This window comes from Hypanus sabinus, chromosome 5 (genome assembly GCF_030144855.1).
Source record: "Hypanus sabinus isolate sHypSab1 chromosome 5, sHypSab1.hap1, whole genome shotgun sequence".
NCBI lineage: Eukaryota > Metazoa > Chordata > Chondrichthyes > Myliobatiformes > Dasyatidae > Hypanus > Hypanus sabinus.
Window position 1 is genome coordinate 5,924,042 of NC_082710.1, and position 23,517 is coordinate 5,947,558.

Below are 23,517 nucleotides of genomic sequence, written 5' to 3' on the forward strand. Positions count from 1 at the left end.
GAAAAAAAAATTGGAAAATGTTGATTTTTCAATAGTACTTGGGTGAGTTTAAACTTAAGTAATTGAAAGCTATTATTTGGGCACAACAGTACAGCAGGCAAATAGTACATTAGCCTTTATGCCAGAGGACCTGAATACAGTCCATTACTTCATAGGGAGTGCCTTGCTTGAGACCACACCTGGAGTATTAGGTGCAGTCTTCACCACACAGAAAGGCTAAATTTGCTATGGGAAGATAGCAGTGAAGACTAACCAGAGCAGATTCTGGTTAGGCAGGACAATTGTATAAAGAGATCAAATAGTCAAATGCTTCCCTCTCAAATAGTCCTCCATTTCTCTATCATCCACGTGCCTATTAAGAGTCTCTTAAATATCCCTAATGTATCTGTCTCTACCACCACCCCTGCTAGTAGGTTCTGTATACTCACCACTCTCTTTGAAAGGGGGCAGCAAAAGAACTACCTCTGACATCACACCCCCTATACTTTTCAACAATCGCCTTAAAATTAGTCGTCTTGTATTAACCATTTCCGCACTGGGCTAAAGGTGCTGGCAGTCAATTCCACCAATGCCTCTTGCAGCTCTATCAAGTCTTCTCTCATCCTCCTTTGCTCCAAAGGAAATAGTCCGAGCTCCCTCAATTTACCCTCATAAGAAATGCTCTCTAATCCAGGCAGCCTCCTGGTAAGTCTCCTCTACACCTTCTCTAAAGCTTCCACATGCTTCCAATAATGAGGTGACCAGAACTATACACAATATTCAAGGTGTGTTCTAACCAGTCTTAGACCACGAACATTTCTGAATGGGCAACAAATCCATGTACATTACCTTTTGTTCTCTCTCTTTGCAATACTTAATTTAGTGCATGTATCTGTGTTATCGTAATTTATAGTTTTTAATGTTTTGCATTGTACTGCCACAAAACAAATTTCAGGACATATGCCAATGATGTTACAAACAAGAGAAAATCTGTATTTGCTGGAAGTCAATGCAATACACACAAAATGCTGGAGGAACTCAGCGGGCCAGGCAGCCGAAGGGTCTCGGCCTGAATCGTCAATTATACTTTTTTTCCGTAGATGCTGCTGAGTTCCTCCAGCATTGTGTGAGTGCTGCAGGTGACATTAAGTGTAATTATGAGTGTGGTCTTATGGTTCTGAACAGTCCCTTGACTATTGAAGGCCAACAGACTATGTGCCTTCTTACTTTGGGCAACTATCATAGTTTACAGTGGGATCTGCACCAGCTGGAAAAAGGGGCTGATAAATGGCAGATGTTGGAAGGACTTGCACAATGAGTTTATGAATCTGGCGGGAGCGAAGGATGTCTGGAATGGTGGGGGGGGGGGAGGTGCCATGGGAGGGATGTGGGACAGCTACAGAGAGGGAGTGCCAGGGACAGGATGGGGGCGGGGGTGTTGTGGGTGCAGAAACACCCAGCACCATTCCAAATAATTGGTTTATTGATCATTACAGAACTTGTTTCTGGTGTTTCTCGCTTCCTCCCCTCTCCCTGCCCCCTTCCCACTCTGTCCACAATTAGAGACCCATATCAGAATCAGGTTTATCATCACTCATGTCACGAAATTGTTTTTTTAATTGTGGCAGTAGTACAGTGCAATTCACTGTGTATACAGTATAATACGTATGTTCTCTAGACTATTACATAGTATTACATCTGTAAATATTTCTGAACATAACTCAGAAGCAAATTACTACAGATGCTAACTGAATTTGTTTCTACAGAGTCTTCTGATGAAGTTACTGTGTTGACATCGGGCAGGCATGAGTATCCGTTCAGTCTTGTGCTTCCACACACGTGAGTTACGACAGGAAAAATCGTTAACGTGATTCATTATTAGTAAAGATGCTGCTTCATGTTGGTTTATTTTCTCCAACAGGCCACCACTGCCTTCCACCTTTAAGGGTACGTATGGCCATGTGAGCTATTGGATGACGGCCAAATTGCACAGACCTTGGAAACTGAGAACAAAAATAAAAGAACCGTTCACGGTATTTAACCGGATTGACGTTAGTGCTCCCGGACCACTACTGGTAGGTTCCAGTGTTTTTGGTGAATGTTTAATAAACCAGTTTGTTCTATTCATTCACAAAATGCTGACAACTTTTACTGGGAAACGGCGGGGGTAAGGAAGGTCAAAGCCCTCATGAATTGAATGACTTAAGTCCAATTCAATCACAGCAAGGTGGTGTGGCCGCCAGCACAACGCTTTACAGTACCAGCAATCCGAGTTCAATCCCCACTGGTGTCTGTAAGGAGTTTGTACGTTCTCCCTGTGACCACGTGGATTTGCTCTGGGTACTCCAGGCTCCTCCCACATTCCATGTACCTGCAGGTTAAGTTTAATAAGGTGTCATCATTATGTGCCGTGTTGTACGACGTGTGTGGTTGTGGTCTGTGACCATGTTTGTTCTTGGTAAATTTTCCTACAGAAGTGGTTTGCCATTGCCACCTTCTGAGCAGTGTCTTTACGGGGGGGGGGGGGGGTGCGGAATTGGGGTCACCTGCCATCAGTACCAGTACTCTTCGGAGATGGCCTGCCTGGCGTCATAACCAGGACTGGTGATATGCACCAGCAGCTGATGTACCCATTCACTAGCTGCTTCCAGGGCTGCATGTGACCCTCATCTTGGGGGGGGGGGGGGTGCGAGGGGTAAGTAGGGGCTACACCTTGCTGAAGGGTACTTGCAGGCTAACAGAGGGAAACAGTGCCTTACACCTCCTATGGTAGGGACGTACCTCCACCTCCACTACTCGTAGCGGTAAGTCATAGGCATGCTAAATTGGTGCTGGAAGCATGGCGACTATTTGCGGACTACCCAAAGCACAATCCTCAGGCTGTTTTAGTCACTGATGCAAATGGCACTTTTCACTGTACCTTCCAATGTACTTGTGACAAAGATAATTATTAATATTTATTCAAATCTTGGATTTGTACTCAGCCCAGGCAAGTAAACAAATATGACTAGAACTAGTTCATCGGAACATAGAACATAGAAATGTAGAAAACCCACAGCACAATACAGGCCCTTTGGTCCACAATGCTGTGCTGAACATGTACTTAAGAAATTACCTCTGGATTTCTAAGCTCCACGTAACTGTCCAGGAGTCTCTTAAAAGACCCTATCGTATCCGCCTCCACCACTGTCACTGGCAGCCTATTCCACACACTTATCACCATCTGTGTTTTTTTTTCAAATAAACTTGCCCCTACATCTCCTCTATATCTACTTTCAAGCACCTTAAAACTGTGCCCTCTCATGTTTGCTATTTCAGACGTGGGGAAAAAGCCTCTGATTATCCACACAATCAATGCCTCTCATCATCTGGTAGACCTCTATCAAGTCACCTCTCATTCTCCACCACTCTGAGGAGAAAAGACCAAGTTCACTCAACCTATTCTCATAAGGCATGCTCCTGAACCAGGCAACATGCTTGTAAATCTCCTCTGCACCCTTTCTATAGATTCCACATCCTCCCTGTAGTGAGGTGACCAGAACTGAGCACAGTGTTCCAAGTGGGGTCTGACCAGGGTCCTATATAGCTGTAACATCACCTCTCGGCTCTTAAACTCAATCCCACAGTTGATGAAGGCCAATACACCATATGCTGCCTTAACAACAGAGTCAACCTGCGCAGCAGCTATGAGTGTCATATTGACTTGGACCCCAAGATCCCTCTGATCCTCCACACTGCCAAGAGTCTAACCATTAATACCATATTCTGCCATTATATTTGACCTACCAAAATGAACCACTTCACACTTATCTGGGTTGAACTCCATCTCCCACTTCTCAGCCCAGTTTTGCATCTTATCAATGTCCCGCTGTAACCTCTGACAGCCCTCCACACTATCCACAACACCCCCAACCTTTGTGTCATCAGTAAATTTAGTAACCCATCCCTCCATTTCCTCATCGAGGTCATTTATAAAAATCACAAAGAGTAGGAGTCCCAGAACAGATCCCTGAGGCACACCAATGGTCATCGACCTCCATGCAGAATCTGATCCGTCTACAACCACTCTTTGCCTTCCATGGGCAAGCCAGTTCTGGATCCACAAAGCAAGGTCCCCATGGATCCCATGCCTCCTTACTTTTTCAATGAGCCTTACATGGTGTACCTTATCAAATGCCTTGCTGAAATCCATGTACACATTTACTGCTCTACCTTCATCAATGTGTTTTGTCACATCCTCAAAAAATTCAATCAGGCTCGTAAGGCACAACCTGCCTTTGACAAAGCCATGCTGACTATTCCTAATCATATTATGTCTCTCCAAATGTTCATAAATCCTGCCTCTCAAGATCTTTTCTATTAACTTACCAACCACTGAAGTAAGACTTGCTGGTCAATAATTCCCTGGGCTATCTCTACTCCCCTTCTTGAATAAGGGAACAATGTCTGCAACCCTCCAGTCCTCCAACCTCTCCCGTCCCCATTGATGATGCAAAGATCACTGCCAGAGACTCAGCAATCTCCTCCCTCACCTCCCACAGTAGCCTGAGGTACATCTCGTCTTGTCCCAGAGACTTATCCAACTTGATGCTTTCCAGAAGTTCCAGCACATCCTCTTAATGTCTACATGCTCAAGCTTTTCAATCTGCTGTAAGTTATCCCTAGAATCATGAAGATCCTTTTCCATAGTGAACACTGAAGCAAAGCATTCATTATGTACCTCTGCTATCATCTCTGGTTCCATATAGTTTTCCACTGTCACACTTGATTGGTCCTATTCTCTTGTGTCTTATCCTCATGCTCTTCACATACTTGAAAAATGCCTTGGGGATTTCTTTAATCCTGCTCACCAAAGCCTTCTCATAGCCTCTCCTGGCTCTCCTAATTTCATTCTTAAGCTCCTTCCTGCTAGCCTTATAATCTTCAGCATTTCTATCATTACCTAGTTTTTTTGAAACTTTCATAAGTTTTTTCTTCTTGACTAGATTTTCAGCAGCCTTAGTACACCACGGTTCCTGTACACTACCACCCTTTCCCTGTCTCATTGGAACATACCTGTGCAGAACCCCACACAAATATCCCCTGAACATTTGCCACATTGCTGCCATACAGTTCCCTAAGAACATCTGTTCCCAGTTTATGCTTCCAAGTTCCTGCCTGATAGCTTCATACTTCCCCTTGCTCCAATTAAATGCTTTCCTAACTTACCTGTTCCTATCCCTCTCCAGTGCTATAGTAAGGGAGATAGAATTGTGATCACTATTTCCAAAATGCTCTCCCACTGAGAGACCTGACACCTGACCAGGTTCATTTCTCAATACCAGATCAAGTACAGCCACTCCCCTTGAGGCTTATCAACTTATTGTGTCAAGAAACTTTGCTGAACACACCCAACAAACTCCACCCCATCTAAACCCCTCTCTCTAGGGAGATGCCAGTCAATATTGGGGGAAATTTAAATCTTCCACCACAACAGCCTTGTTATTATTGCATCTTTCCAGAATCTGTCTCCTTGATGTCCCTGTTACTATTTGGTGGTCTATATAAAAAAAAACAACAAAAAAAAACAAACCCAGTAGAGTTATTGACTCCTTCCTATTCCTAACTTCCACTCACAGAGACTTAGTAGACCATCCCTCCATGGCTTCCTCCTTTTCTCCAGCCGTGGCACTATCTCTGATCAGCAGTTCCACACCCCCACCTCTTTTCCCTCCCTCCCTGTCCTTTCTGAAGCATCTAAAGCCTGGCACTCTAACCATTCCTGCCCCTGAGCCAGCCAAGTCTCTGTAATGGCCACAACATCATAGCCTCAAGTACTGATCCACGGTCTAAGCTCATCCGCTTTGTTCATGATTCTTGCGTTAAAATAGACATATCTCAAACCATCGGTCTGAGCGTATCCCTTCTCTAGAGAATAGGCAGACAGAATACTGTGTGGGGAAGTGTATGTTTATGCACTTTGTGGAAGGAATAAAGGTGTGAACTATTTTACAAATGGGGAACAAATTCAGAAATCAGGTGTAAAAGGACTTGAGAGTCCTTGAGCAGGATAAAGGCTAACTTGCAGGTTGAGTCTGTGGTAAGGAAGGCAAATGCAATGTTAGCATTAATTTAGAGAGGACTAGAATATGAAAGTAAGAGTGTAATAATGAGACTTTATAAGGATTGGTCAGACCATATTTGGAGAATTGTCGGTAGTTTTGGACCCCATATGTGCTTGCACTGGAGAGGGCCCTGAGGAGCTTTTCAGAAGTGAAAGGGTTAATGTATCAGGAGTGTTTGACTCTGGGTCTGTGCTCACTGCAGTTTAGAAAAACGAGGGTGTGGGTGGGAGGAAAACCTCAATGAAACCTATTGAATATTGAAAGGCCTAGATAGAGTGCATGTGGTGAGGATGCTTGCTTTGTGGGTGAGTCTGGGACTAGAGGGCACAGCTCAGTGTAGAAAGATGTCCCTTTAGAACAGACATAGGGAGGAATTTGTTTAGCCAGAAGTTGATGAACTGTTGAATCTATTGCCACAGACGGATGTGGAGCCCGGGTCTTTGGGTATATTTAAAACAGAGGTTGATAAGTTCTTGATTAATAATGGCATTAAAGGTAATGGATAGGAGGCGGGAGAATGGAGTTGAGATGGAAAATGGGTCAGCCATAATTGAATGGAGGAGCAGACTTGATGAGCCAAATAGCCAGTTCTGCTGCTATGTCTTGTGGTCTTAAAAATATGGCTAAATTGAAACTCTACACATGTTCCTCTGCTTGTTTGCCATTCTTACGTTGGATATTATGTTGTTGTTTATGTTTCTATCTCCGCCTCCTCCCTTAGCTGAGTTCTGTACATTCATTCACTTTACTGCCTTCACAGACTGATTTAAAAAAAAATAAAAAACAGGGCTATGCAAGTGCACTAAAACTCTGTGAATATATGAATGTATTAACTTGAATGTGTCCACGTCAAGGTGAAGCTGTACCAGAGCTGTGTTCTGCCCACACTCTTGTATGGGTCAGAATGCTGGCACATAATAGAGAATGTCCTTGCCAAGCTGTCGTTAATCCACACCATGAGCGTCTGGAAGGTCCTCTATTTTCTGGTCAAGAAAGATCTCCAACAATCATCGTGAGGAAACATTGGAGGTGGATTGAGCATGTGATGAGAAGAGAGGCCTGCTTTATCATCAAGTCGTCATGTCATTGGACCTGTGAAGGGTGCAGGAAATGCAGGAGACCAAAGTCAACTTGGTGCCATACCGTAGAGGCAGAAGTGAGAACCCTGAAACACAGCTGGGCACAGTAGAGAAGATGGCCAAGGTGGACAGAAATGGAGTGGTGGGGGGGGGGAGCTCTATTGCTATCCTAAGTGCCAGTGGCATAACAGGCAGTATCTAACTTGATAAGTACAGAGGAAAGGCCATAAAACATAAAATTTGTTCCATCTTTTATTTAAAAAAAACAAACAAATCATTTGGCTAGAGACTTCCAGGTATTTTGCAGTCAAGTTCAAGTTCAGTTTATTGTCATTCCACCATATACATGTGTGTACCACCAAATGAAACAGATCACCTTCCAGATCAAGGTGCACAAGACAGTACATCTGTCTCTCCGTGTCTCCATGTAAAGTAATATTATGACAAATATATTAACAGATAATTATGTGCATACAGTATATTGTGCAACATAAAAGCAAATGGTATAACATTACTGGCATTTCATACATCATCAGAGCTACATGGTGGCAGGGTGTTCAGTTGTTTTGTAGGTTTTTGTACATAAAGCAACAGAGTCATTTAAAGTTTAAGACCGTAACAACTCCCTCCTTGTCCTCCAAACACAGAACAGAAAGTGTGTTTTTAAAAAAAAAACTGCACGTGATTATGTCATCATGCCAGACCAATCTCTGAAAGTAAACCCAATTCAGTGTCGGTAGTCATGAATGATGCACGTTTCCACCCCTTGCATTCCTCTGCTGTCTTGTGGCCTGGGGGAAGAACAACTCCCCTCAATTCAGATTGCTATTTTTATATTGAAATCTTTAACCCATTCTGGAATACACCAGAACATAAATTCTGCTGTTAAGGGTGCAAGATCCAAGATGGCGGCGCGACGCAACTTGCAGCGGCCACTCCAGAGCTGATTATCTGTTATTTGTGAAGCGGGGTGCCATGCGCAATCATAATCGGATGAAAAATGGACATGGGAGCACAGAGGAACATATGAAATTTTCCAGAAAGACCTTCTTCGTTGCTGCTGCTGCTGTGAGGTCCAGGTCTCTGCTGGGAAGAACATGCCCCCAGTCCTTGGGGTCACGTTGCCGATGGCTGTTGGCGGGGCCATCTTAATACGCTCAGCAGAGGATGGTGCTCGGAGAAGCTGTGCTGGAGGGGGTGGTCGGAGGCTCGGAGGTTCGATGGACTCGGAGTCCGCTGCGATCAGGTCGTTTTCACTGTGTGCTGAGGCTGAGTCGGGTGGCGCCATGAAAGTCTATAGCGGGAATATTCCCTTCTGCCGCCAGTGTGGGATGACGAGTCAATCGGGGACCCTGAGGACTTGTGGAAACTGTGTGGTGGTTTCTTTTGAACTTATAGTCTTTTAACATCTTTGGACTATTTTTACTGTGCCCATGGTCTGCTTTTTATCAATTATGCTATTGTTTGCGCTGTTGTAACTATATGTTGTAACTATGTGGTTTTGTGCAAGTCTTGTAGCTTTAGTTTTTGGTCTTGTTTTGTCTGGTGAGATTGGAGCTCCTTTCTGGAGAACAAACCAAGATGGTAGCGCGATATTAATACGCAGCAGCCTCCCTGGACTCTGGATTGGGGATTGCCAAACATTATGTGGATTTTTCTGGTGTAGTCTGTTTTGTCATATGCTTTTGTGATATCATTCTGGAGGAACGTTGTCTCATTTTTTAACTGCATTGCACTTGTGGTTTCTAAATGACAATGATTTGAATCTGTCCTGATGAAGGGTCTTGTCCTGAAACTTCGGTTGTTTATTCCTCTCCTTAGCTGCTGCTTGATTTTCTGAGAACAGAACAGAACTAACAGAATTACTAACTTTTCTATTAAATACACTGTTTTTGGACTACAAGCATTGCAAACCACAGCTTGTAATTTCCCTTTGGGAGTTGCGCTTTAGAACTGTCCGTACGACCTGCATTTTTGTGGAATCCTGAAGGATTTGGTGAACTGGATTCTCAATGACGTAGGTATGGCCATGGCAGCCATTGCTCGAGTGGACCTGGCTAGATTCAAGCAGAAGGGTCTGGGAACTGGAGCGAAAAATGATCCAATGTTTAGCCAATTTAAATGCCGAGCCAGATTAAAATGATTGAGGTGTTGAGAGCAAAGGATGGTGTTCAGCTCACTACTCCAGGAGCCTTTAAGCACAGCAGAGCTGACCTCACTCTGCAGCCATCGAGCCCCTGGACCAGCTTCACTCACCTCAGCACTGAACAGGCTCTGTGGCTGTGGACTCACTTTCGGGGACTCTGCGACTCATGTTCCGTGTGTTATTTGTATACTTATTATTTGCACAATTTATTCTTTTTTTCCCCTACACTGTGGGTATTTGACAGTGGTTTGGCACTTTTTCATGGATTCTGTACTGTTTCTCTGTTTTGTGGCTGCCTGCAAGAAGACAAATCTCAAGGTTGTATATGGTATACATACTAAATGTACTTCGAACATTTTGAAATGTGCTGGGTATTTTTGGCGGACTGTTGTGGCACTTTGAATGTGATCACTAAACACTGTAAAATGTGATTTTCGGTTTTAATTTTGTTTTCAGTGCACATTTTGCTTCCTGTGATGCCAATGCAGAAGATTTTGTGGACCAATGTATGATTAGTGTTCGATTTGCATGGTTGTTTTGAGCATATTGTGTATATTTATGGGTAGGATCCTAAACCACTGAGCACATCTACATGAAGCCCTGTCCTGGAAAAGTAGCATCCATCAAAGATCTCCACCACCCTCGTCATGCTCTCTACTCACTGCTGCAGTCAGGTAGAAGGTGCAAAAGCCTCCGGACTCTCACCACCAGGTTCAAGAAAAGTTACTACTCCTCAACCATCAGGCTCTTAACTAAAAAGGGATAATTTCAGTCACTTGGCCCATCATTGAAATGGTCCCACAACTGGTGATCTCACATTAATGACTATTATCTCAGGTTCTCATTATTTATTGTTTTCGTGGAATCTCAGAATTGCATATGGTATATATACTTGAACTTTGATAGTTGGTGTTTCATGTTGATTTTACAGGAGCCGCTCTCAGTAATGGATGAGAAAACTATCTGTTGCTGCTGTTGTGCCTCAGGACCAGTCATGCTAAATGCCAAAATTGATCGGAGAGGATATGTTCCAGGTAAAAATCTAGACCACTGGAAACTGTTGAATTTCCTACCCCTATGTGTGTATCGCATTCACAAAAACATAATATTCAACAACCACACGCTTTCTATTTAGTAACTTCTAAATGGTTTCTCAAAACTATTTCTGTCATACTGAATAAGGTGGTGAGAGGGTTTTCACTCCATGATGAGTCCAACATCTCATTCTGCCTGGGTAGCCTCCAACCTGATGACACGAACATTGATTTCTCCACCTCCAGTAACTTTTTCCCTCTTTTTTTTCCCCTTCCCTCTTCTAATCCCCACCCCCTGACCTCTTACCGCTTCTCCTCACCTGACCAGCACTTCCCATTGGTGCCCCTCCTCCTTCCCTTTCTCCCATCACCCACTCATCTATCCAATTCCTGCTTCATCCCTTGTTCCACCTATCACCTTCCAGCTTCTTGCTTTATCCCCTCTCTTCCCCCACCCCCCAAACCAATCTGGTCTCACCTATCACATGTCAGCTTCCAGGTAAGTCTCCTCCACACCTCTAAAGCTTACACATCCTTCATATAATGAGCCAACCGGAAATGAACACTTACTCCATAGTGGTCTAACCTATGTTTTATAACATTACTGCATAGCTCTTGGAACTCAAACCCTGAATTTGTTACATTTCAACAGGAAAGGCATTGACTCCAGCATGCAGAATAAAGGTTGGCCTGTCGCTGTTACTGCTCAGGGTGTCGGAGGTTGGACATGGCCTTCAGGGAGTATGGAATAAAGGATGGGGAAGGGATGCTGCTGTTCAATCCCAATGTCCTTAGTAAGGAGTCTCTGTCGGTCCTCCTGTGGAATGCATGGCTTTTCATTGACGGCTCCTGTTTCCTCCCACAGTCAAAGATGTACCGGTTGGTAGGTTAATTGGTCATAGTAAATTGTCCTCTTAGGCTCAGGTTAAAGCAGAGTTGCTGAGTGGTGTGGTTCAAGTTCAGAAGAGCCTATTGTGCTCTGGATCTCTAAATAAATAAATCTAGTAAATTGTTTTCTACCTCCCTCCTTTTCTGAAGTTTTTAATCTGTCTAGAGCTTTCCAGAACTTAAGGATTTTGAAGATTACAGCCAATACATTATACATGTTTTAAAAACTAATTGCCCAGTAGCGTAGTGGTTAGCGGTTTTCCTTTACAACGTCAGCGAGCACTGATTGAGGTTCAACTCCTGCTGCTGCCTTTCAGGTATTTGTCTGTTCTTCCTGTGACCATGTGGGTTTCCTCAGGTTCTTGCTGCATTCCAAGAACGTACAGTAGGGTTAGTAAACTGTGGCCGTGTTATGTTGCTGTCAGAGTCATGGTAATCTTAGCATGCTGCCCCCTATACATCCACACAGGATGGACTCGAGGCGAGCAATGTATTTCACTCTGTTTTGATGCACATGTCACAAGAAAAGTTAATTGTAGGCAGACCATGGCAGTTCATTGTTGTGAAAACCTTTCCCAATTTATTATATTTGGAGATGCAGTACAGAACAGGTTTTTCTGGCCTTTCCAGCCACACCACCCAGCAACCCCTGATTTAATCCTAATCTAATCGTGGGACAATTCACAGTGACCAATTAACTTACTAATTGGTACAGGGAGGATTACGGACTCCTTGCAGATGATGCTGGAATTGAACTCCAAACTCCGCCTGAGCTGTTATAACATTGAGCTAACAGCCATGTTACCATGGCAGTCTTCTCATCATTATTATTATTGTAATTTATTCATTGTTTTACTCACCTACTGTAAATTGAGAGGGAATACACAAGATTATGTAAACTGGGCTTTGCTCTTTTTCAGGTGAGACAATTCAAGTATTTGCTGAAATTGAGAATCATTCATCCCGCAAAGTCAATCCAACGGCAGCAATTTATAAAACAATCACCTACCATGCAAAATCCAAAAAAAAATTATCCTCCGAGCTTGTTACCAAAATCCAGGGAGAGTCAGTACTAGCTGGACAGAAAGACAGCCGGACTACAATGCTGTTGAAAATTCCAGAAGTTCCTCCGACACTGATGCACTGCACTATTATCCAGATGGACTATTCCATTCAGGTAGAAAGCATTTTGAATTATACTTTTCAGTGTGGTCAATGGGCAATATGACCATGCCACAAAGTGTGTGGTAACATTCAAGATGGAACTTATTGTTACAGATATTGCTTTGTTGGACTTAATAATTCTTCACCCACTTTATTGACTGCTGGTAACCTTCATCAGGACCCCAATCAGTACATTTTAATTCAAAATCTCTTCTAAATTGGAAAGAAAGAACATCAGATTATAACAGAGTAGAGCACAGAACAAACCCATAGGCCCACAATGTCTCTGCCCACCATGACACCAGTTTAAGCTCATCATGTCTGCCTGGACATGGTCTATATCCCTTCAGTCTCTGCCTGTTTGTGTGTCTGTCCAAAAGCCTCTTTAAAAACTGCAGTCACACCTGTTCCTGCCACTTCTTCTGGTACTGTATTACTGAAATAAGCCTGTAATGTGTAGATCAGGCCAGAATGGGAGGTGGTGTGGATAAGCTCCCACTACCTATTAAATGCTCCCAATGGTGTACATCTCAAATAGCATCTGACAACCAAGACTAGCTCCTGACCTTCACATGTGGCTTAGCTAGTAAGTCTGGTGGATCTGTTTCTGCTGACAGGAGAAGGGCAAAGGTGGGTTACTGGCTCCTTGATATCAGTCGCTTCAGGCAGATGGAGCTTGTCAGCCATGGTTGGCAGCTCATCTAGGAGAAGGAAAACTGATCTCAAACCTCCGCTGCCTTGTCCCTCCCACTCATGGAGAAGGCTTCGGGAGTAAACCCTGAGGAAAAAATCCGGAGCTGGAGTCCCTAAGGCAGTCCGACGTTGAATTTAATGCTGGCGGGCAACTCCTGCGATGCTGCTGGTACCAATCTGCCGTTCCCTTCGGTTCATTAGGTGCATAGCGAGGAGGAACCTGCTGCATGGGTGATAGCTTGCTCTCCATGTCATACTGCACTGGCTTGCGTATCACACAGGCAGCCAGGATGCACCATCCACAGTCAACCGAAATCAATGGATGCCCCCAATTAGTTTACCAAATCCACGTGTTGTTGGGATTGTGAGAACTTTAAGAATGTATAAACTCCACAAGGGCTGCACAGTTAGGACATCTTGTTCAGTTCAGAGGGTGTCCTGAGGTCTGCCAGACACTTGGTCCTGTCTCGAGAAAGGCTATGCTTACCTTGGAACACCAGCAGCAAAGGTTCACTGGACCGATCTGTGACGAGGCAAGTCTATGGTCTGAAGTGTGCTGGCCAGGCACATGTGTTTAGACAAATGAGGGGGGATCTTACTGAGTTCCTGCAGGGCCACACAGAGTGGATCTGGGCAGGATGGGGGCTTTCTTTTCATATGCAGGTTATAGACAAAGGGTCACAATCTCAAGATATAGGGTGCGATGTCTACAGCTGAGATGAGAGTGGTGAATCTGTGGAGTTCTCTGCCAAGAGGAGGTGGTGGAGGCCATGTCATTAAATTTATTTAGAAATACAGTGCAGAATGGGTGCTTCCAGTCCTTCAAGCTGCAGCACCCAGAAACCCCCAAGTTGACCCTAATCTGATTACTGGACAATTTACAATGACCAGTTAACCTATACCCAGTACATAGGTGGAAGCCGGAGGACCCAGACAAAACCGATGCATTCCACAGGGAGGACATAGAGACTCCTTACAGAGGATGTCTGAATTGAACTTTGAACTCTGACTTTGTGAGCTGCAATTGTGTGATGCTAACTGTGGCACTTGTATACTTAAGAAGATAAATTTTCAGACATAGAAGACATAAAGGCACGTAGGGAGAGAGCAGAGATATGGTATTGAGACAGGAGGTCAGCCCTGATTGGACTAAATGGCATAGCAAACTCAAATGACCAATTTCTGTTCCAGTTTCCCCATGTTTCCTTCTGTAAATGACAATTGAATGTCTTCAGTGATTGAATACACTTTGTCCTGGAATGGATCTTGCAGTGTAACGAGCACACACAAAATGTTGGAGGAACTCAGCAGGTCAGGCACCATGTATGGGGCCTTCAGGACTGGAAGAGAAGTGGAGAGGGAGCCAGACTAAGGAGATGTGGGGAGAGGGAGGAGTACACACTGCCAGGTGATAGCTGCAACCAGATGAAGGAAAGGATGGTGGTTGGGGGAGTGAAAATGAAATGAGAAACTGGGAAGACGTAGCTGGATGAGGTAAAGGGCTGGAGGAGGAGGAATCTAATAGAAGGGAGTGAGCTGTGGAAGAAGGGGAAGGGGAACCAGTAGAAGGTGATGAGGAGAGGTGAGGGGTATCCATGTGGGGAATGGGGAAGAAAAGAGAGAAGGGGTGGAGGTTGGGAAAAATTACTGGAAGTTGAAGAATCAATCTTTATGCCATCAGGTTGAAGGCTACCCAGGTGGAATGAGGTGTCACATGTCCAAACTGAGTTTGGCCTCATCAGGGTAGTAAACAAGGCAGTGGACTGGTCTGTCGCCGGTTGTTTGTGCAAATCTGAGACTAAGTTCAGATAACCTATTCCAAATGATTGCTACAACATATCTCCTCAGTTAAAGCTGCCATTGAATTAATGAGCAAGGATAGAGGCCCTTTCTAAAATTGGATTCTGTGATGGGTGGAAGAGTATTAAGCTGTTTTCCTCTGAGGGGTTGGCTGTAATCTGATAGACTTGTTTTGCCTGTATACAGACGTAAGGGAGAGCAATACTTGGCTGCATTTCCAGAGCACATTTAAAACTGTGATATACATGAGATATAATTAGGCCCCTGTTTTAATATAATACAGTGAACAATACAATATCAATATTGTAACGGGATTTTAGATTGTAAAGCTTTTTACAGGCAATTCAAATTCATTCATTTGAGTAAATACAGAGATAGTGTGGAATTGGCCCTTCCAACCCTTTGGGCCACACTGCCAGCAGTGGTTGATTTAATCCTAGCCTAATCACAGCACAGTTTAAAATGATTAACTACGTTACTACCCAGTATAACTTCGGACTGTGGGAGAAAACAGGGCTCTCTGGAGGAAACCAACTCTTTCTATGGGGAGGATGTATAAACCATTATGAAATGCTTTGAGCAACTGTCATGGAGCACACTAAAGCCTTTCTCCCAGCTACACTGGACCCTTTCCAGTTCACTTATCACTTGAATTGATCCAGTGAAGCAGTAGCCTCTGCCCTCCACTCTGTCCTGTCCCACCTGGAAAATGAGGGTCTCATGCCAGACTGCTGTTTAGACTACAGTTCAGCATTCTGTACCGACATACCCCCGAAACTGGTGGGGCAACTGTCCTCACTGAGTGCAATTTGATACTGGACTTCTTAACAGTAAAGCCAGTCAGTCTGTGCGGGCAGCAACATCTCTCATCCCATTACGCTAAGCACTCGCACGCCCCAAGCCTGCGTGCTCAGCCCGCTGCTGTTCACACTGCTGATGCACGACTGTGACACAGGATCCAGCTCAAACTGTCTTCAAGTTTGAAGACGATACAACAGTGGTTGGCCTTGGCAAAAATGCTGACAAGATGGAGTACTGAGAGGAAGACGAGCAGCTGGTGATTTGGTGTGAGAAGAACAACAACCTAAGGCTGAACTTTGAGAACATGAAGGAAATCTTTGAACTTCAGGAAGGTACAGGCAAACCATCCCCCTCTATGAATACGTGGCTGCTCCATAGAGAGAGTTAAGTGCACCAAGTTCATAGAAACATAGAAAATAGGTGCAGGAGTAGGCCCTTCGGCCCTTCAAGCCTGCACTGCCAGTCAGTATGATCATGGCTGATCATCCAACTCAAAACCTTGTAACTGCTTTCTCTCCATACCCCTGATCCCTTTAGCCACAAGGGCCATATCTAACTTCCTCTTAAGTATAGCCAATGAACCGGCCTCAACTGTTTCCTGTGGCAGAGAATTCCACAGATTCACCACTCTCTGTCTGAAATTTTTCCTCATCTCGGTCCTAAAAGGCTTCCCCTTTAACCTTAAACTGTGACCCCTCATTCTGGACTTCCCCAACATCGGAAATAATCTTCCTGAATCTAGCCTGTCCAATCCCTTTAGAATTTTATATGTTTCAATAAGATCCCCCCTCAATCTTCTAAATTCCAGTGAGTATAAGCCTAGTCGATCCAGTCTTTCTTCATATGAAAGTCCTGCCATCCCAGGAATCAATCTGGTGAACCTTCTCTGTACTCCCTCTATGGCAAGAATGTCTTTCCTCAGATTAGGGGACCAAAACGGCACACAATACTCTAGGTGCGGTCTCACCAAGGCCTTGTACAACTGCAGTAGAACCTCCCTGCTCCTGTACTCAAATCCTTTTGCTGGGAGCTCACATCATGAATGACCTCACCTGGTCTCTTAATATCACCTCCACTTCCTAAAAAGATTGAGGCAAGCAAAGCTCGCACCCTCCCACTCCACCTTGTCTTAACTGTGTTAAGAGCACCATTGAGAGTATCCTGACAAGTTGCATCCCCATCTGGTATGGGAGCAGTCGAGTGTCGGACTGGAAGTCCCTACAAAGGACTGTGAGAATGGCTGAGAGGATCATGGGGGTCTCCCTACCATCCATCAGGGACATTTATCAGGAGTGTTGTGTACGCAGGGCCCTTAGTATTATTAAAGGTCACACCCATCCATCCAGCAGTTTTCTTGCCTTTCTACCATCAGCAGGGGCAGGGACTCTAATGCATAAAAACAAGACTGGTCAGGATGAGAAACAGTTTCTTCCCCCATTAAAGTCATGAACTCCTTGCCACTCCTTGTATGCAAAGAGTCGCTGGTTAATCTGTTCCATACTGTTACAATATTTAATATCAATGCACTTTAGGTTGCTGTTTATGTGTGATTCTTCTGGAGGTTTTTATCCTTTTTGTGTGTTATGAGCTTTACACCCTGGTTTGAAGAAACATCGTCTCATTTCTATATGCATTATATTAACTTGTCTCCTTAGAGGATGCTGGAATGGAGCTCCAAACTCCAATGCCCCGAGCTGTAATGCCATTACAGCGTCTGCTATGTTACCATGGCACCCAGTAAATAGAATGACTCAACAAAATTGTTCCCTCGTTCTTCAGTAAGAGTTTTCGGACTGGATGTGAACCTTCAAATGTTTGAATCAGCGTGGCAACTAAATTGGCTGAGCAAGGACAAAGGACAATAGCACACATTTTGCAGAGAAATAGACAATATAGTTTTTAAATCATTAAAGAAGTGCTCGTTGTTTTTCAGGTGTCAGTGAAGATTCCAAGTGCAATGAATTTAACCGTCCATTTGCCAATAGTTATTGGTACAATTCCAATGCATCCTTATGCCGAACCAGCGGGTGATTTTAATATCAATTATGGGATGGATTACAGTGGGGAAAACCAAGCACTCCCTGTTGGACCTGAAGGTAAGGGCAAGGTTGTGTTCTAGGGTGACTGAGCAGAGAAATGGCCTGTTGTGTCCACCAACCATTGTTCTTGAGCCCATCATCCATACTGGGGCAGAGTCCGTCCACTCAGTTCACCAGAGTCCTTGGTCATGGGCTAATAGGACGGTGATTGGCCCTGTGGCTTCCACTTTCACCACACTACATCTCCATAAACCTTCCTCTTCCTCTCAGGAATGAGGTCCTTAAGAGCTTCTGTTGGAATTTCTGGAGATCTAGGTTTTTATGGGATAGGGTGCTAGCCCTATGTTCATCCCTCCTTTTACAGCTGGGCTTGGAACCGTCCATGTGGAGTTTTTTTTCTTGATTTTGCACCATTTTAAGTCACAATTAAAATGAGTTCTGTTTGCTTTAATCTTTAGCTTAAAGTTAACAATTTTTACAGCATTATTCCATTACAGCAATGATAATAAAGTATAATGCAGCAGAAAACTTTAAAAAGAGGCTCAGATAATCAAAACATTTTTCCATCAACCATCATTTGTTTGTGATGTGCTGTGTCATATGATGTGGGTGGTCATGGAAAGACCATGACCATGATTGTTCTTGAGAATGGTTTGCCATTGTGTGCCTGGTGTCAGTGATTGTATGACCAGGACTTGTGATATGCACCAGCTGCTCCCATGGCTTCATGTGACCCTGTTTGGGGGAGGATGGGTGGTAAGCAGATGCTGCACTTGGCCAAGGGTGACCTCCAGGACGGCAGAGGAAAGGAGTACCTTGCACCTCCTTGGGAAGAGATGTATCTCACCCCACCAGCCATCCTAGAGAACCCATTTCCACAAATTATACACTAAACCCATTCCTATTGACTTCCATCACGCTTGCAATAAGAACAACTAGCCTATCAGTCTTCACCTCTTTAAGATGAGAGAAGAAACTGCAGCACTGGGAGATCCCACCTAGTCATAAGGAAAGGAGACCATACAAACTTTAGAGAAACACACATTTCTGGGGGAACAGTCAGGTAGCAGCTATGGGGGAGTGGGGGGTGATAGAGTTGACATCTTGAGCCAAGATCCTTCATCCTGACTGGAAAGGAAGGGGGAAGATATCAGAATAGAGATGGGGTAAAGGAAGAAGGACAAGCTCTAAGGTGATAGGTGAAGCCAGATGGATGGGAAGGGTAAAGGGCTGGAGAAGGAATTTAATAGGAGAGGAAAGTGGACTGTGGGAAGTGGGGAGAAAAGATAAGCCAGCATGGGGAATAAAGGGAGGGGGAAAAGAAAAAAAAATAGCAGGAGCTGTCTGTGTTCCTGCCATCAGGTTGGAGGTTACCTAGGTGGAATATGAGGTTTTTCTCCTCCACCCTGAAAGTGGGGCTCATCGGGGGGAAAAAGGGAGCCAATGAACTGACATTCAAACTGTGAATTGGGATAGGAATTTAACTGGTTGGCCTCTGTGAAACTCCATTTGTGGAAGATGGAGTGGAGATACCTGAACCAAAACTTTGACTGTTTATTCCTCTAGATGTTACCCAACCTGCTCTGTTCCTCCAGCATATGCGGAACCTCTTGTATTTATGACATAGAAACTCCATACTGGCAGTACCAGAGAGCACGGTCCTGAGTTCACCCTTGACCTCCAGTGTTGCAATTAAACCATTGACCTCCTTGCGAGTTACTGCCAAATACAATCAAAGCTCAAAGTGCATATATGTCACCATATATCCAGGTGGGGACCTGGATAGGAGGACTGATTAGCCAGAAGTATTAAGCCCCCTCACTGCCCCACCTGATCATCATTTTTGCTGGGAAGAGAGGAAAAAACAGTATGGGGTAATTACTTTGTTCTTCTTCACACTTGCTTACAGGAAATTATATTAAACTATCTTGAAATGAACCCACATCCACCACTTCTGCTAGCAGTTGCACACTCTCATCACCCTCTGAGTGAAGTTCCCCCTCAGATTCCCCTTAAATGTTTCACCTTTCTTCCTGAACCTATGACCCCTATGTCTAATCTCACACAACCTGAAAGGGAGAAGCCTGAATGCACAGAATTTTGTATCCTTCTATAAAATCTCCACTCATTCTCCTACATACAAGGGAATAAAGTTCTAAACTATTCAATGTTTCCCTATAACTTGGCCCATTTCTTTCTTCTTTTCCATGTGCATTATTCAGTGTCAACCCCACAATAATGTCTATGTTGGAACATTAGTCTGATTAGAATCTGCCCCATTGAGGGAGTTGCATTAGGGGATCTGGTTGGGAAAAGGTGGACTTGTCATAACATAGAAGCAGCATCAGCCCATTTGGGCCTTTTGAGTTTCCTCTGTCATTCCATTGTGGTTGATTTATTATCCCTCAACCCCTTTTCCCACCTTCCCCCCCATAACCTTTGATGCCCTGACTAATCAAAGACTCATCAACCTCCACTTTAAATATACCCAATCACCTGGCCTACACAGCTACCCAAGGCAGTGAATTCCTCAGATTCACTACCTTCAGGATAAAGAAATTCCTCCTTGTGGATCTCCTTCAGTTCTGAGGGTGTGCCCTCTGGTCCTAGACTTGGCAGGCTGGTGGATGGCAAGAGTACAAAGATTTTCACTGTCACTGTCAGGAAGTTCTTGAAGTTAGTTTACATAATGTTAAAATGGATATTTCATAAACACTCACTTCCTAACATAATAATTTTTAGGTTGATATCTCTATAATTTAGTTTGACCTGATAAGCCAGATTGTGCACACTGGTTCCCATCAGAGCCATCCCATGAGTCCCACCCCCACTTTTTGTAGTTCCCTGTAATTGTAAACATCCCCTGACTCGTACCATCCACCTCTATTTGATTCTTTTATCACCTACCCACACCAAGGAAGAAGTTAGTGTTGGCTACTGACCTATCTGGGAAGTGTGAATGAACCAGAAAGCTTGGCTGAAAACACACAACTGCAGGGAGAACTACCCACAGTCTTGTCTCCTTCTGCTACCGCACACAGAGGAAGCACTTGAACATGAGAAGGAGGGCCACAGCGTGGCAGAGTGCTATGCGTGTGTCTCTCTCGTAAAGGCTTGTACTGTTTATTCCTTTTGTATAGATTTTTATCACAAATGAAGTTGGTTTTTGAAATGTAAAAGAACCGAGTTCCGCAGAGACGGCAGGTGAGGTCAGGATTAAACCTGGGTTCCGGGAAGCACAAGGCAGCAGTCCAAGCGGATACGCACCCCCTTGGGGCTTTTCACATGGCCTGCCCCAGTCTGACTTTTTCACCACCACCCCTGGCTACTTATGTTATCAGAGGAGACGTACCTTGGTTCTACAGCCAGAAGACCTTTCCTCTCAAATCCAGGGTGTCAACATCTCTGAAGGTCAATCCTGGGCCAAACTTATTGATGCATTAGGAGCCTGAGGAGACTTGGTTTGTTACCAAAGACCCTGGCAATTTTTAACAGATACACTGTGGACAGCGTTCTAACTGGTTACATCATGGTCTGGTGTGGAGGGGCCACTGCACTTAATCGGAAGAAAATGCCGGAAGTTGTAAGCTCGACCAGCTCCATCGTGGGCACTGACCTCCCCAGCACTGAGGGGACGCCTTCAAAAGATAATGCCTCAAAAAGGCAGCATCCATCATTAAAGGCCCACGTCACTCAGGACATACTTTTTCTCAGTGCTGCCATCATGAAGGAGGTGCAGGAGCATGAAGACACACACTCAGGAACAGCTTCTTCCCTTCTACCGTCAGATTTCTGAATGGACAATAAATCCATGAACACTATCTCACCATTTGTTCCTCTTTTTGCACTACTTGTTTAAGTTCATCCTCTATTTACACACATAATTGCAATTTATAGTTTCAGTATTATATATTGTATTGCTGCCACAAAACGGCAAATTCCAAAACACATACCAGCGATATTAAATCTAATTGACTGTGTACTCAATGTGCCCCTTTCTGAAAGATCACAAGATGCTGAAAGTTAAAAATGGAGAATCACATTTGCCCTCCTTGATGTCTGTGGGCTATGCAGCTGTATTTACATTAGAGGCCTTTACGCAAAGGAATCATCTCTCCATTTCACCATGGACTGGCCTCAGATTGGAGATATTCACTCAAGTAGTAATTCTCAGCCTGTGCAGGAGTTCAAGTTCAGATTACTGTCATTCATCTGTACACATGTATGCCACCAGACAAAACAATGTTCCTCCGGACCAAGATGTACCACATGGTACATATAACTCACACATAACATGCACAGTAATATTACTACCTGTAAATTAACAAATAACGTGTATTCAGCATGCAAAGGTTTAAGTGAGTGATTGTTTTTGTTTAATTTTTATCATTTAGTTACTTTATATTTTGATTTACTTACATTAACTTTAGTTTTCAATTTGATTTTTAAAGCCAATTGCAGCCTCAGACCTGTGCGTAGCTCTGCAGAACCTGTCTGAGGTAAGGCAGGTGGATTTTGGTAGGATGTCCGGGTGGGTTGCTTGGAATGTGAGTCGAACTCAAATGAGGTGATTGTATATTGGAAGATAATTATTGGTCTAATTTTCTACTTTTCAGTAGGTGCTGGGTTTATAGTGAACAACAAGAATACTGGCTTCTACTCATGAAGGGAATGAAAAGTCTTCAGAGGTATCACAGAAGGAAGATTAAATTAATCCTGCAGGGTTGGATATATGATGTCCAGTTGGCTTCTCTGTCCTTTGGCATAGTCCAATTCCTCAGGAAAGTGTCTTCTACTTAAAAGCATAATAATCTTGAAACCAAAAAAAATCATTAGTTGTACTTTATTGCATTTGTATTTTAAATATCTTTATGAATGATATTAACTTGCACTTTAGCCAGTACACTTCAACAATATTGTTTTTCAGTATGTTGGTGTAATTTTCTATTAACCTTCAGAGAATGTTATAAATGTTCTTAATTTTTCATGCGTTGATGCATTACAAATGTGTATGTTCATGTTGTCATATTATCACTGTTACGCCTGTGCTTCCCCCCCCCCCCCTCCTTTTTGAGAATCGCAAGATCGCTATTAAGTCAGGTCAGGAGACCCAGGAAATGAGAGAAAGACATGCAGAATCCACAAAGAGTTTGGAATGTGTCCTGCCCTCCGAAAGGCGGAACCATTGATAAAGGCTATTGTCTCTTGGAGACGGAATTGTGTATTGAGTGCTGTGCTATTCATCGATGCCCTCAAGGGATCAGGCAACGTGGGCTGGTTGGGGGATGGCATCCTCCCCAACCTGATTGACATCTGAGACCCCGTGAGTGGGGATAAAAGAGGGTCTGTGGGAACAGCCCCTCAGACACACCAGAAGAAACGCTCGAAATCCTGTAACAGCGTAATAGCGAAAGCTGGTGGAAAGCCACGTGTGTCCTTTTCCATTTGCCTCGGAATTGGTGGGCCTTGCCACAGGAGAACGGCTTTAGCTAACAACAAAGGGGAAATCAGCCCCCAACGACTCTCGAATGATTGACATCATAAAAGGAACGGGCAAGTTAAACATCCGTCTTTCTCTCCAACCAAAAGCTGCAGCTTGAATGAACTTGAGTGACTTTTATATTTCCATCAGACAATACATTATCCCCTAGACAACAATAGAGCTATTTCTTATTGATTATTATTATACCCGCGCTTTTAGATTTAGTATTGACGATTTATATTATCTGTATGTTTGCATTGATATTATTTTTGTGTATTTTTATCAATAAATACTGTTTAAAAATAGTA

General features: G+C 43.8%; 1 protein-coding gene across 6 annotated transcripts in view; it reads left to right on the top strand.

Moving 5' to 3' along the window:
- The window catches only part of LOC132393902 (arrestin domain-containing protein 3-like), a 72,250-nt gene extending 48,733 nt beyond the window's left edge, over nucleotides 1-23,517 (top strand). For 5 of the 6 annotated variants that reach the window (XM_059969322.1, XM_059969325.1, XM_059969321.1 and 2 more), the window contains 6 exons: nucleotides 1,746-1,818; nucleotides 1,901-2,054; nucleotides 10,240-10,342; nucleotides 12,151-12,407; nucleotides 17,622-17,784; nucleotides 22,344-23,517. In XM_059969322.1, coding sequence (XP_059825305.1) covers nucleotides 1,746-1,818; nucleotides 1,901-2,054; nucleotides 10,240-10,342; nucleotides 12,151-12,407; nucleotides 17,622-17,784; nucleotides 22,344-22,393 — 800 coding nt within the window. In that variant the 3' untranslated portion in view covers nucleotides 22,394-23,517. The remainder of the gene's footprint in view (nucleotides 1-1,745; nucleotides 1,819-1,900; nucleotides 2,055-10,239; nucleotides 10,343-12,150; nucleotides 12,408-17,621; nucleotides 17,785-22,343) is intronic. The other variant, XM_059969327.1, reaches the window with a different exon arrangement.